The sequence below is a fragment of the Tetrapisispora phaffii genome, chromosome 6, assembly GCF_000236905.1.
Source record: "Tetrapisispora phaffii CBS 4417 chromosome 6, complete genome".
In the NCBI taxonomy this organism is placed as follows: Eukaryota; Fungi; Ascomycota; class Saccharomycetes; order Saccharomycetales; family Saccharomycetaceae; genus Tetrapisispora; species Tetrapisispora phaffii.
In genome coordinates, this window is record NC_016525.1 from 655,353 (window position 1) to 669,111 (window position 13,759).

The 13,759-nt window shown below is 33.5% G+C and overlaps 9 protein-coding genes across 9 annotated transcripts; 6 read left to right on the forward strand and 3 right to left on the reverse strand.

Annotated features, from left to right (window-relative positions):
* Window positions 1-22: 22 nt before the first annotated feature.
* Window positions 23-817, forward strand: COQ9 (ubiquinone biosynthesis protein COQ9; the record flags this gene model as incomplete). The annotated part of the gene is made up of 1 exon (XM_003686165.1): window positions 23-817. One exon carries the CDS (start codon window positions 23-25, stop codon window positions 815-817), a length of 795 nt encoding a protein of 264 aa, XP_003686213.1.
* A 296-nt stretch (window positions 818-1,113) lies between these two features.
* YKE2 (tubulin-binding prefolding complex subunit YKE2) lies at window positions 1,114-1,437 on the reverse strand (the record flags this gene model as incomplete). The annotated part of the gene is made up of 1 exon (XM_003686166.1): window positions 1,114-1,437. One exon carries the CDS (start codon window positions 1,435-1,437, stop codon window positions 1,114-1,116), a length of 324 nt encoding a protein of 107 aa, XP_003686214.1.
* A 405-nt stretch (window positions 1,438-1,842) lies between these two features.
* On the forward strand, window positions 1,843-2,801 carry PBA1 (Pba1p; the record flags this gene model as incomplete). Its single annotated transcript, XM_003686167.1, has 2 exons — window positions 1,843-1,848; window positions 1,959-2,801. The coding sequence occupies 2 exons, from the start codon at window positions 1,843-1,845 to the stop codon at window positions 2,799-2,801; spliced, it is 849 nt and encodes a 282-aa protein (XP_003686215.1).
* Window positions 2,802-3,188: 387 nt separating this feature from the next.
* On the reverse strand, window positions 3,189-4,718 carry NOP56 (snoRNP complex protein NOP56; the record flags this gene model as incomplete). Its single annotated transcript, XM_003686168.1, has 1 exon — window positions 3,189-4,718. The coding sequence occupies one exon, from the start codon at window positions 4,716-4,718 to the stop codon at window positions 3,189-3,191; it is 1,530 nt and encodes a 509-aa protein (XP_003686216.1).
* Window positions 4,719-5,756: 1,038 nt separating this feature from the next.
* On the forward strand, window positions 5,757-6,224 carry UGX2 (Ugx2p; the record flags this gene model as incomplete). Its single annotated transcript, XM_003686169.1, has 1 exon — window positions 5,757-6,224. One exon carries the CDS (start codon window positions 5,757-5,759, stop codon window positions 6,222-6,224), a length of 468 nt encoding a protein of 155 aa, XP_003686217.1.
* A 224-nt stretch (window positions 6,225-6,448) lies between these two features.
* Window positions 6,449-8,197, reverse strand: PWP1 (rRNA-processing protein PWP1; the record flags this gene model as incomplete). Its single annotated transcript, XM_003686170.1, has 1 exon — window positions 6,449-8,197. One exon carries the CDS (start codon window positions 8,195-8,197, stop codon window positions 6,449-6,451), a length of 1,749 nt encoding a protein of 582 aa, XP_003686218.1.
* A 364-nt stretch (window positions 8,198-8,561) lies between these two features.
* On the forward strand, window positions 8,562-9,947 carry NMT1 (glycylpeptide N-tetradecanoyltransferase NMT1; the record flags this gene model as incomplete). The annotated part of the gene is made up of 1 exon (XM_003686171.1): window positions 8,562-9,947. One exon carries the CDS (start codon window positions 8,562-8,564, stop codon window positions 9,945-9,947), a length of 1,386 nt encoding a protein of 461 aa, XP_003686219.1.
* Window positions 9,948-10,856: 909 nt separating this feature from the next.
* NCW2 (Ncw2p) lies at window positions 10,857-11,729 on the forward strand (the record flags this gene model as incomplete). Its single annotated transcript, XM_003686172.1, has 1 exon — window positions 10,857-11,729. One exon carries the CDS (start codon window positions 10,857-10,859, stop codon window positions 11,727-11,729), a length of 873 nt encoding a protein of 290 aa, XP_003686220.1.
* Window positions 11,730-12,526: 797 nt separating this feature from the next.
* Window positions 12,527-13,048, forward strand: UPS1 (Ups1p; the record flags this gene model as incomplete). Its single annotated transcript, XM_003686173.1, has 1 exon — window positions 12,527-13,048. The coding sequence occupies one exon, from the start codon at window positions 12,527-12,529 to the stop codon at window positions 13,046-13,048; it is 522 nt and encodes a 173-aa protein (XP_003686221.1).
* Between the last annotated feature and the right edge of the window lie 711 nt (window positions 13,049-13,759).

Consider the following 13,759-nt stretch of genomic DNA (forward strand, 5'->3'; position numbering starts at 1 on the left):
AGACTTTTCCAACAGAGAGATGATGATAAACAGAGGTAGACTAATCTTTAGAAAGTCAGGTGTCAACGCTCGTTTTTTCCACCCTGCTACTGATGAATACGTTTTGCCAAATAAACTATCGCCATGTACCTATACAAAAGATTCTCCTCAGTTTAAGATCTTGTCTCATGCTATAGATAACACTGTCACTAAATTTGGCTTCTCTGAAAGAGCTATTATTGAAGCTATGAAAGAATTGAAGATTGAAAATCAATCGACTATGTTATCTGCCATTGGATCATCTAATTCCCCTTCTTTTTTACATTCTTCGCCATCTGTCATGGAACTTTTGAAATTTAATTTGGTTTTGAAAAGATACAGAATGATCGAAGGATTAGATCCATTGACGATGCAACAAGAGGAATTACCAAGTTTGGAGTCGTTATTGTTGAAAAGATTAGAGATGGATATTCCAATTGGTAAGCATATTTCAGCATTCATGTCTCAATTGGTGATACCTGGTCCATTCTTATTGGATTCGGCTTTACCAGAACTGCATAGACTAGCAGATGATATGATTTATTTCTCAAATGAAAAGGATCATCATGATTTTGCTTGGTATTCGAAGAGGTTGGGTGTTTCTTCAGCATATATCTCTTCAAAACTGTTTATGGCTCAAGATAATTCATGCAATTATAAAGAGACGTTACAATTTGCAAAGGACAAATTAGAGAAGGTTATGAGACTGGGGGATTACTATAACAATACCGAAGAATACGCTTGGTACGTCCTATTAAATTCTGTCAATATGGTGAAATCAAGAATGTCAAGAGCTTAAAAACACTACAAGCCAGTCCATATGTAAGTATTATACTTAAACTTTAACCTTATATTCTTTTTTTATATAAAATGTTGCTTCCCATTATAGAGCTTTGTAAATAATTCATTTTCTACGGTACATGCCTGTATAGACTAAACTACGTATAATAAATAAGAGCTATAAATTTCAAATTATAGACTAATGGTGAGTACAGTAATACAATTGATGCTATAAATCAGTTTGCTTCAAATTTGCACTCATTCAATTTTCTATAATTTTAATAATGCAATAAAAAACGTTTGTAAATATTAATTCTAGTTAGCACCGCGCATCTTCATTAGTTCCCCTCTTAACTTATCCAGTTCATCTTGCTTTGTTTTAATGTTTTCCTCACAACGTTTGATTTCATTCTCGATAAATTCTAATCTTTTTTCCACATTAGATTTGGCTTCGAATTGTTCAATAGGTAACATGACATTACCAGTTAATTTATAAATAGGTGTATCTTCATTCAAATCATTGAATTCATCATTAACTATTTTGTTTTCTTGCAATTGTGTTTCCAATTTTTGTCTTGCAATAATTAATTCTTCTAGTTCACCTTGAACAGATTGGTATTTGGCAGCTACGTCGGACATCTTTTATGGTTACTACTTACCTGAACTTTACCTTCTAGCTTATGTGTAAAATAAAGTTACCTTATTAAATATTAAGATAGTTTTAAAAACAGGAGTAAGTGCACATAATTGAAAAAACAAATGACCATTCAAATTAACCATTCTCAAAATTTTATCATTTATGTTTAGATTATTCCATTAATCAATTTTAATGCTTGAAGTCAATTAAAATATCAAAAATGAGTGTAAGCGAAAAAGTGTAGATGGAACTTAAAAAATTAGTAAGGTAACAGTTATCAAATATAAGGAGTATCTGAAATGTATGTTATTATAAAACGTCTGCTAATGTTTGCTAATATAAACATTGAAGTGCTTTTTGATACTTTTAATCAACAGCATAAAAATCAAAGATTAATTTAAAGCAAGATGCTAGTATGTGTTACTTACGACCTATTTTTAATTAAAGACCTTTTTGTTATCGATGAAAGGTGGAATTAATTGGTTAGATCAAGTGTTACTAACAGAATATCTCATTTATTTAGTTTAAACAATGGAATGATCTTGCGGAGCCTAGACATCAGTTGATGTCTCCATCTTTGTCCACTAACATTGAATCATTACAATTACAAAATATACCAGAAGTGTCAATGACAAATTTAAAATATGAAGATTTTGAGAATGTTATTGTTACTACAAAGACTATGAATGCATTATTTCCAAATAAAACACTTAATCTTACTAAAGTAGGGGAACTTAGCTCTTCATTGGTGTTAAATGAAAATGAAAAAGTGCCCACTGCAGAACATTACTCTTGGGATTATAAGGAAAATTTCCCTAATGAAGTAGATATTTATTCTCAAGAGGCCATTGAATCAGAGATAGGATCTAATGAATCAAAAAAATACAATTTTCAAATACCGATCATGGCATATGACAAAACGTTATTAATTTCCATTGAGGAAAATTTCATTAAGATGTCTCCCATTTTCAGTAACTTAACTGCAGAAAAGATCCTGAAAGTAATATTAACTTTTTGCAACTCAAATATAGGTATATTAACACTTGGTACCTCTGATAGAGTTGCAGCCATTAGAAAATTAACACCAGAAAATAGTACGTTGGTGGCTCCAGAATTTATCACAGGTTTTGTCGGTAGTTTTATTTCTCAACTTGTCATTTTGGAAGTTCCTAACTACAAAGCTGTTATCGTTCCTAGCGAAGGACCAATAGGTTTCGAAAAGCTGTCTATTGAGACAATAAGTGAATTAATTGATATTTGTAAAGAAAATCTAAATATAAATGACCCTAAATATTCCAATGAGTCTCATCGTCTGTGGAAGGTTGCAGGGTCAGCTATGGGAGCACAAACTGGATTATATATATAAGTGTTTTACAAAGTAGTGAAAATTTACAATGATTGATACACATAGGTTATATAACAATATAGTTACATCACAGTTATCGTCATTTCCTTAACGTATTGAAGATATGTCATACTAATAATTTGATGATCTGATACAAGACTTTTTTAAACTCGATATATAAAATTTTTAATTAATATAAAATGAACACGGTGTGTTAAATTGTGGGGAAGTTAACCTAGGTTATGATTAGAATTTCCATCTAATTTTGCAAGTATCTTCCATCCACTATATCTAAATATATAGTACATAATATTAGTTAAGATGGTAAATATGTAAAGAAATTAATGACGTTTTGAAAAATGAATTGTAATAACATGATCTAACAATAATGATCAAACTTTAGGAAGTCTAATCCTTCTTCTTTTTATCTTTCTTTTCCTTCTTGTCTTTCTTCTCTTTCTTGTCTTTCTTTTCCTTTTTGTCCTTCTTTTCCTTCTTGTCTTTCTTTTCCTTCTTTTCTTTCTTCTCCTTCTTAGATTTCTTTTCTTCATCTTCAGAGTCAGAAACTTCTAACTTTCTCTTCTTAGATGATTTAGTTTCTTCAGCAGCATCTTCACTCTTTGGAGCATCCTTGTTGTATAGTTTCATAGCTTCTTGAATAGCTAATTCATTCTTTAAAGTTGGAGAACCGGTAGCGTAGAATTCTAATCTTTGTTCAACTTGTTTCTTTAAGACAGAACCAAAGACGTTAGTTGGTTCATCGGAGTAGTTATCAATTCTAGAAGCCATGGAACATTTGTTAGCCAAGTATCTTGAGATTCTACCCTTGTTTTTAGCAGCAGCCTTGGCAATGAAACCACTGTGATAAATTAGACCATACTTTGGAGTGTTACCCTTTGTTTTCAATGCTCTGAATAAAGCCTTTTCAGCACCTAAAATTTGGACAGTAGAAGCAGCTTGTTTAGATAAGTTAGTTAAAGAACCAGCGTGAGAGATTAATCTAGCACCAATAACTTCACCAATTAATTCAGACAAATTTGGAGCGACGGTATGCATCTTTTCACACAAGTAGTCGTATAATTGTCTTCTGTATTCTACTAATGAAACAACTCTCTTAGCGAAAACACAAATGTTATCCATATCAGTTTCAGATAAATCTTGGCCCATAGATATTCTAGCGTTGTCGATGACTCTTTGAGAAATACCAGCGTCGTCATTTAAGATGGCGGTTAAATCGTGTAAAGATTCGTCGTTTAGAGAAGCTTTGTCTTTGATGAATAAGACTAATCTAGCAAATGAATAGTTGTCTGGAACTAACTTGGCTAGTTCCGGGAAGTGCCAACCGTACCATTCCTTAACTCTCATAGCAAAAGTGTTGATATCTTTGTCTAATTGATCCAATAGAGCGATAGCTTGGATGATATGGTTATCATTCTTTTGAACGGAGAACTTCACTTTAGCCCTTGAGTAAGCGTGACCCAAACCTAATTGAGCTCTGTCTAAATCACCAGTTTGTAGATCTTTGAATAATTTTTCACCATGTAATCTGATACCACGTAATAGATCTTGTGCTAATTCATTAGCCATACAGTCGACATATGGGAAATCTTCCTTAATAGATGGACCTAAGTTTTTGTCAGAAATACCCAAAACGACAGACTTCTTTTCAGAACCTTTTGGTAAGTTTAAATCCAGTAAAGCTTTCAAATTTTCGGAAACTAAACCTTCGGAAATGTCATTAGCATTTTCTAAAGCTTCGGCAGCACCTTTGAAAGGAGCAAAAGAAACCAATTCGACTAACTTAGTGAAAGAACCAAAATCGTTAATTTGCTGTTGAACCTCACCTAATCTAGAACCGATGTCATCTTGTTGCAACTTAACTTTGAAGATAGCGTAACCAGTTGGTTCTTCATATAATAAATATTCGATTGGAGCCATCTTTCTTGATTCTTATAACAGTATTCTTGTTTGACGACTTCCTGATATTCTATATGTATATATTATAGATAGATATGAATATAAATCACAGTACTATCAATGAAAGCTGTTATGATGCACTAATATATAAATAGATGAATATAAATAACTAATGTTTCACTAATAAAAGATCACTAGTAAGAGTGTGATTAACTGAACGTCAATGAAAATTTGATACTAAAGATTACTAACTTTTTTCACTATGTTTCTGTACTACAAGCACTATAATAACTATAATATTTCTAGTTGACAAGATGAGTTAATGAAGAAAAAAGTTTTAAAAATTTTTTTCACATCTCATCGCAACATTTGAAAAATTTGAGAAAAAATTTTCGACTTTGATGCGTTTAAGCGGGTTGCTACTGGATGTTCACTGTTGTTGTGATTTTGTTCATGGTACTGCTGCGCGAATATAGTGCATTTGTGAATGTTGTCTCTTTCGACGAAATAAATGATATAAATTTGATGTCACGTGACGGAGTGGCACGTGATTGTCGCGTGATATCCATGTGACACAAATGCATTTGTGTCACATGGATATCTAGGCTTACATATATAGTCCTCATGACAAACAAGAGATATGATATTAAAGGATATATAGGTTTTATGTTTGGTACAGGAGCATGATTTATTGTAAGTAGTGTGCATATATTTGCAAGTTGAATGATTTGTGGTCATTTAAGATACCTTGCTTATCGATTTCTTCAATGACTATCTTTTATCAATTGTGGAGTTTAATGCTGTTGATTACGAATAATTATCAGTTGGAGAATAGTTGAGTACTCATCTATCAGGTTCTTGTTTTTTGGTTAATTGATATCTGTCTTAAGTTATTTCACGTATCCTTATTATTGTTGCAAATGACTGGTTTTGAGGTTTTCCAAATTTATGATGGTATAAAATGATCTTATCGTATTTAAATATATATAAATATATATCATCTTGAAGATGTAATGGTAAGGTTGTTGAACAATTTCATATATCGCCACTCTCGTAATAATGTCAAGAACTGTCGAATATGATGATAAGTTGTTGGTTTACTCCGACAGAATGTCAGAAAGGCTTGAAGAGTCGAATCATTATCTGATCACAGTATCCTCTTCAGAAGGGTTCAAGTGGAATCAAGATATATTTGCTTCGCAATATCAACAAAGTTACAGGGTAGTGTATGATGGTTATGATGATTCTTACGACGATTTGTTAGAGTCGTTCGAAGCAAAACTAAAACAGATTGAAGTTGACGATATCGATGGGGGAACCTGGCCTCCCTATAACCAAGCTGATATAATTGACGACTTACTATTTCGATTGCAGAGTCAATTGAGAAGGTCAAGAAGAAAATCAGTACATAGTATAAGTTTTCTGTCAGATTCAAAAACTGGAAATTTTAGTAAACAAATCCCAGTGCATATCAGTATTGATGAAGAAACAAATGAAGATGATTATTTTAAATGGTTGGCTTCATAGATTTCACAGCTTTATACAGGGATTAAATACAAAAAAAAAAAAAAAAAAGAAAAAGAATAGCTCAAATCAGAATAAATATTTAAACGTCTATAAACTAATCTACTGAAAATTTATGGAGTTTATTATACAATTATATAGCGTTGAATTATGATTTTTAATTAATTGAATTTATGACGGTTTAAAATCTTTCTTTATTTTTGTTTAATAAATATTCTTTAATTTTCTTACATGTCGTCTTCCCAATCACCCTCATCGTCTTCACCTTCTCTTTCTTCTTCATCTTCACCTTTATCCTCAATTGTCAAAACAGTATCAGGGTTATCGTTTTTGATATATTTTCTAGTGATTCTTGAACTTCTGCCATTTTGTTTGGCTTCATCCCTAGCTCTCTTTTGTACACCGTGTAATTCATCATTGAATATTTTACGAACAGTTCTGTTAGAGAAAACATCCCATAATTTTAGACCACCATTCACACCACCAATAACAATGTTACCGGAAACTTCGATATCTGGAGCAAAAGAAGATGATAAAACATTACCAACGTCGAAATCACGAGATAAGACCATTCTTGGACCCTTCGAAGTGCTTTCACTAACCGGAAATTTCCATAACTTAAGGGTCTTTTCACCCATAGCACCAGTGGACATCATACCTGGAATGAAACGGTTGGAGTTCAGCGTAGAAATACCTGCATCATGGGCTTTTAAAGTCCAGACTGGTTTAGAAGCATCACCATTTCTAACGTCAAATGAGTAAACGTTACCGGCATCAGTACCACATAAGATTATATTTTCATCAGCAAACGTGGCAGTTTCTATATCTTCTCCACCCATAACTGACCAGTATTTAGACATTTGAGATTCGTCTGAAATTCTTACATCACTCAATGCAACACGTGAGTCATAGCCACTGGTTAATAGAATTGAACCATTAGTCCAGTGCCATTCAGAGGATGAAACATTAGTATTGTTGTGGATGGAAGCTAAAGAACGGGCTGCGTCACCGGAATTCAAATCCCATATTTTGACGGTGTGATCAGCAGACGTGGATGCTAATACGGAACGGAAATGCTTGTTATGAGATAATGACAGAATGGCATCAGTATGGTGTGTAGTTATATGTTGTTTTTTACTCTTAGAGTTCTTCTTCTTTTTCTTACCAGTCATACCTAACATAGAGTTTTCCATTGGTTCACCTAAAATCATATCTGGGAAAGCTTTTTCGGTAATATCTAAATTCCAAATTTCGATATTTGGATCAAAAGTACCAATAGCAGCGAAATTAGCTGGGTCTTCGGAATTAGAACCTGGCCTGTAATTTAACCACTCAACACATAATGGGAAGGCTGGTAACATTAAATCATGGTGAACGTACAATGAACTATCACGGACAAAGCCACGAGCCACATCTGGATCGAATTCGTCACCTTTTTCTGTTGGAATTTCGCTGTCATGGAAACCAGCACCATCATCATAAACATATACATCTAGATATGAGATATCATCTTCAGTTCTAGTAGCCAATACCATATTATCTGTTGGATACACTTGTAACTCTTCTTTTTCTTCTTTAGTATCTTCTTGTGTTGGTAGAGTGATGTAAGGGTCTTCACCTTCTTCACCTTCATAAAATTTAACTTCCTCGTTTGCTAAACCTGGAAATATGGAAACATCTTCACCAGTACCTGATGGTTCTTCATCGTAATGCTCTAAGTCAAATTCCTTTAAGTTGTCATCTATATCTATTTGATCCTTCAATTTTTCCGAACTTTTAGAACCTTTTTCTTCATCTAGTTCGGTAGCTTCTGTTTCGTCATTATCTTGTTCGACATCTTCCAGATCAGCTTTGGCATCTTCTAGATTTAACTTAGCTAATTGGTTGATTCTTTCCATTTCTTCATCGTCAAGTTCGTATTGAACTGGAAATTCAGAGGCAAACCCTCTTGGAACCCAGGATGTAGCGGAGATCATTTAGTATATGTTTAATCGGTGTTCTTATTCAAAGATTATATAAGTAGTATAATAATTCAAATTTAAGTGACAGAAAAACTACAAGTAAAGTCATATTAATGTTTAAATCTTACTTCATCGAATCTCATCTCATCTCATCTCAAACATAGTCAAAATCTGAATATCAAAAATTTTTCAAACATTTTCGTGGAATATGATAGAGGAAATGAAACGAAGATTGTAATCAATGGGAAATATATAAGCTATTATATCAGCTTGAGAACTGAATAATGAAGAATATTTTAGAATTATTTATGATAATTTAACCATTAATTGACTTAACATTATCACAACAACAACTTGATTAATTAAATTCAGATACATCATGGAAAGAAAATTAAATCCAGAGACTGATAAGAAGAAAATAGAAGATGTCTTAAGGTTATTAAAACTGAACGATGTTGATTTATCAAAGTTATCTGAACAGCAAAGGAAAGAGATGAAAGATCACAAATTTTGGAAGACTCAGCCTGTACCTTCTTTTGATGAAAAAATTGAGGAGGAAGGACCTATTCATTCAGATAAAACTCCAGACGATATTCCAAATGAACCATTGCCAATGTTGCCTGATTTTGAATGGTGTACTGTTGATATTGAAGATGAAGGTCAATTAGAAAATGTTTTTGTATTATTGAATGAAAATTATGTGGAAGATCGTGATGCTGAATTTAGATTTAACTACACAAAAGACTTTTTCAAATGGGCCCTAAAATGTCCAGGTTGGAAACCAGAATGGAATGTTGGTGTTCGTGTTAAGAGTACAGGCAAATTAGTATCATTCATATCAGCTATTCCTGTTGATTTACGAGTGAGATCAAAGTTTTTGAAGAGTGTTGAAATCAATTTCTTATGCATTCATAAGCAGTTGAGATCAAAAAGATTGGCACCAGTTTTGATCAAAGAAATAACTAGAAGAGTTAATAAAGAAAACATATGGCATGCGCTATATACAGCAGGCACCGTTTTACCATCGCCAATTTCTACATGTAGATATACACATCGTCCTTTGAACTGGTCTAAGCTATGTGAAGTTGGCTTTACCGCCTTACCGGAAGGTAAGACCAACCCACAAATGGTTGCTCAATATACATTACCAAAAGGTCCTTTAATGAAAGGATTCCGTCCATTGGAATTGAAAGACATTGATGAAACATTAAGCTTGTTTAATAGGTACCAAGAAAGATTTGATTTGGTACAACTATTTTCAAAAGAAGAATTTAAGCATTGGTTCTTGGGATCTACGGATTCAAAAGTATCTACCGAAAGTGAAGTCATCTATTCTTATGTCGTTGAAAATGAAAATGGTAAGATAGTTGATTTCGTATCATTTTATTCATTACCATTTACCATTCTGAACAATGCAGTCTATAAAAACTTGGGAATAGGTTATCTATTTTACTACGCATCTGATGCAGACTTTACATACACAGACAGATTGAACCCAGAGGCTAGTGAAAAATTAAAGAAAAGATTAAATTCTTTAGTTAAAGATGTATTAATTATTGCTAAAAGCAATAAGATGGATGTCTTCAATGCATTGACTTCACAAGATAATTCATTATTTTTAGATGACTTGAAGTTTGGTCCAGGTGATGGTTTCTTAAATTTTTACTTATTCAATTATAGAGCATTCCCAGTACATGGAGGTATAACTGAAACCAAGAAGTATGATGTTGAAAAACGTAGTGATGTCGGTATTGTAATGCTATGATTAATGTATGTAGGTATAAGTTTCGTCCCGTATTGTATAATTTAGAATAAAAATAGCCTGACCACCTTATCTTTTCAGCCACTTTGGTTTTGTTTTGTAAGCTCAACTGGCTATATAATTAACCGTTTAGGTTAAACTAAAAGGTTTTGCTTTTATTAAGAAACTTTGTATTCTAAAAATAATTACCAAGGCGGCTTAAATTTTCCAATTCCCAACTAATATATTTGATAATTTTATTCACATTAAAATTGAAATTTACCCAACTAAAATGTATATAGTTTCTTTCATCTCTTGGAATATCACTAGTCTATTATTAGCTTGGTAATATGAACCCTGCCTGTTTAATTTAATTCATTTTCGAAAGGCTTGACCGCGCCTCTTTCTGGTAAAAGCGATGGCTGGTACTGCGCGTTTATGCCAGCAGTGAAAAATGTCATTCCAGCGTTTCATTAACATAATGGTATTTTGAATGTGAAAATGTGGATAGTGGTGACAGGGAACTAATGTGTCGTCTGGGAAAACTTCCATAATAAATTATTAAATAATAAAAGGCTTGGCTATTGGAAATTATCACATCTATTTCTCGATCTGTTGAACTAGTTTACATAGAAGATTAAGAAGAACCCGAGAGAACGATGAGTTAATAATGTGAAACTATGCTCTTTGATGAGTTTGAATTGCTTTCACACTCTTGAATGAATTAAATAAATAGACTGGTCTTAATTAAATGATTAAATTCTTTGAAATCACATATTTAGTCAATATTTTTTAATATAAATAGTGGGATATATTTTATTTATTTGAAATCAATCCTATGGTTTTAAATTATTTTTCTATATTATATATATCCTAAAAAGAACATCAAACAAACAAACAAGTCGACCTTTTAACCCTTACAAATCAATTACAATGAAATTTTCCACATCTGCTTTATTATTAACCAACACCGTTGCTATTGCTTCCGCGTATGAGAATTTAGTAGCTGTCTCCAACGTTGAAGGTACTGCTGCTGCCCAAACCGCTGCTACCCAAGCAGCTGCTGTTGATGGCCAATACTCATCTTTAGTTGCTGTTTCTAATGTTGAAGGTCCTTTAACTACAGTTACTGCTGCTCAAACATCTTTAGTTGCTGTCTCAAACGTTGAAGGTGTTTCTTCGACTGCTGATGCTTCCGCTCAAGAATATGCTGTTGAACCAAGTACTACTGTCACAACTACCGATTACCTAGGTAGAACCACCACTGAAGTTTTATGGTATCTACCAGAAACTTCCGTTGCCGTTGCCTCTGCTGTATCTGGTGCTGAAACTATTTCTTCAGCTGCTAACACTGACGCTGTCGTCAAATCTGTCAAATCTGCCGAAACCGAAAAAGCTACATCCAGCCAAATCGCTGCCTCTAACAATGCTGAAGCTTTAACCAGTTCTATTAGAAACTGGGATGAAGCTCTAACTACTGTTACCGCTACTAACTCTGACGGTGTTGTCTACACTTCCAAGATCTGGTGGTTACCATCTACTTCTGAAACCGAAGCCACTGCCTCCAACGATGAAGATGCCGAATACACCACCTCTTACTCCAAGTACGAAACTACTTACACTTCTACCTCCGAAAGTGAATTAGAAACTATCACAACTACCTTTTCCACTGCCATCGTAATGAGGGTTGCCTCTACAAACTCCACTGCTTCCGTTCACTCTAACGCCACCAATGGTGCTTTCAAGAACGAATATGGTTTCGGTGCAGGTGCAGGTATGGTCGCTTTAGCTGCATTCTTATTATAGATGTTCTGTGATTTCAAAGTAACTAGTTTTACTAAGTTCAAAAGAGCATAACACAACCATAATAAATTTCCAGCATGCTGTTACACATGAGTTCAATGGCAGGTATTTCCACATCTCAAAAGTATCAGACATTTTTTCAAGCATATAAAATAAATGTATAGACATCTCATATATAAAATAATAAAAGAATTCAAATATAACTAGCGTTACTAAACAGTTCGTCAAGGAACTGAAAGAGAGAGAGCTCTAAGTTATCGGTGATCTTCCTGCCTTTCAAAGGGAAATGGATAGATCGATTGCTTATAATTAGTGACTTGAAATCTATAGTCCAGATACACAAGAGAGAGAAACATTGTTATCTTTCCATGGGTTCCATTAGTTTGACATCAATTGTATATATGTATATAGGAAACTGGTTTTCAAGCAACCCCAACTCCACTTAGCAGGTCATCATCATCAATTTTCTTAATGCCTTTGGTGTCGACCAAGATATGAATAGAACTATAAAAAAAATGACTTGGATTTTATACCAATGCAGCGTAGGAAGAGAACGGAGATTTGACCCGTAATCTCTTCCCCGGGCCATTAAGCTTCCTGAAACAAAAATTGAAAATATCTAAAAAAACAGGATTCTACTATGTGCAACAACTGCGAAAAACGTATATATAGATATGAATATAAATGAATTGAAAAGAATACGTTTATTTTTCATGATTCTGGTGGTTGTTTTAAATCAAAAGCAGAAATAAGCTACTGCCATTATTTAAGTACGTAACTATCATTTTCCAGAGTCAAGAATGGTACTTTGGCACAAGAACACACATATATTTCCTAATGATTTTACCTCTGTATCTCTAGCATTTTTTAACAGATACCCAAATCCATATGCATCCCACGTTCTGTCTATCGACACTCTAGAGAGACGGATCGACTCTGATGGTAATCTACATACAGTGAGATTGATAAAGAAGAAAGGTAAGCTTCCTCGCTGGGTGAGACCTTTGTTGAATAACATATCCGATTCATGGATCGTTGAGTTCTCAGTAGTAGATCCTCGATTGAATATCTTGAAGACATACACAAAGAACCTGGACCATACTCGTATTATTAAGGTTGAAGAGTTCACCGACTATCAATATGACAAAGCCAACGAGTACACATCTGTAAATAGCATGGTTAAGTTTTCTAGTGGATTTAGACTAGGGATTAAGAACAAGATCGAAAATTGGTCATTAAATAAATTCAACGAAAATATCATCAATAGTAGACGGGGAATGTCCTTCGTTATGAAGAAGATCAAGGAACGCACGCTGGAATGAAGAAGTGTGAAAAAACAAAGCACGTGGTAGGGATTCCTCTGGTCAGCGCAAATCGAATATCATGAAATCATGTCTATATACAATAAATATACTATTTACAATTAATACAATAGAATATAAGTCACAAGTGCTTAATTTAATTTATTCTTTTCAGAGACTTTATTTAACATTTACCTTTGCGACTTCAGCTACGCCGTATTTTTCTTTCGATTACCAAAACATAAATTTACAATACATAAAAAAACAGAAAAAATATTACCTTAATTAAACCTGACTTAACAAAACTTGAATTAACCTAAGATAAGATATAACAAATTCCAATTGTGCCATCGAATAGAGTTGTAATCAGCTGAACTGTCATACGTACGTATATATATATATATATGTATTTACTGACACAGATTATCACTGTCATTTCGCTGTCGTCATCACACTGCGACGAAAGAAACCTCTTCACAAACAAACACATCACATGATCGCTATGTACCCTGTGACGGTCTGCACTGTTTCCCCCTCTTTCCCCTCCCAGACGGAAATTAAAACAAATCACTAACCAATGAAACACTCACCCACTAGTAAATTAGCAGACATTCGCAAATGTACTATCTCAGAAAAATGAAACAGTTCGGACGAAAAACATCATTTGCACTCCGTTCCATAGATACATATATATATCTATGCACACATTTAGTCACTCAGAGATCATTCATT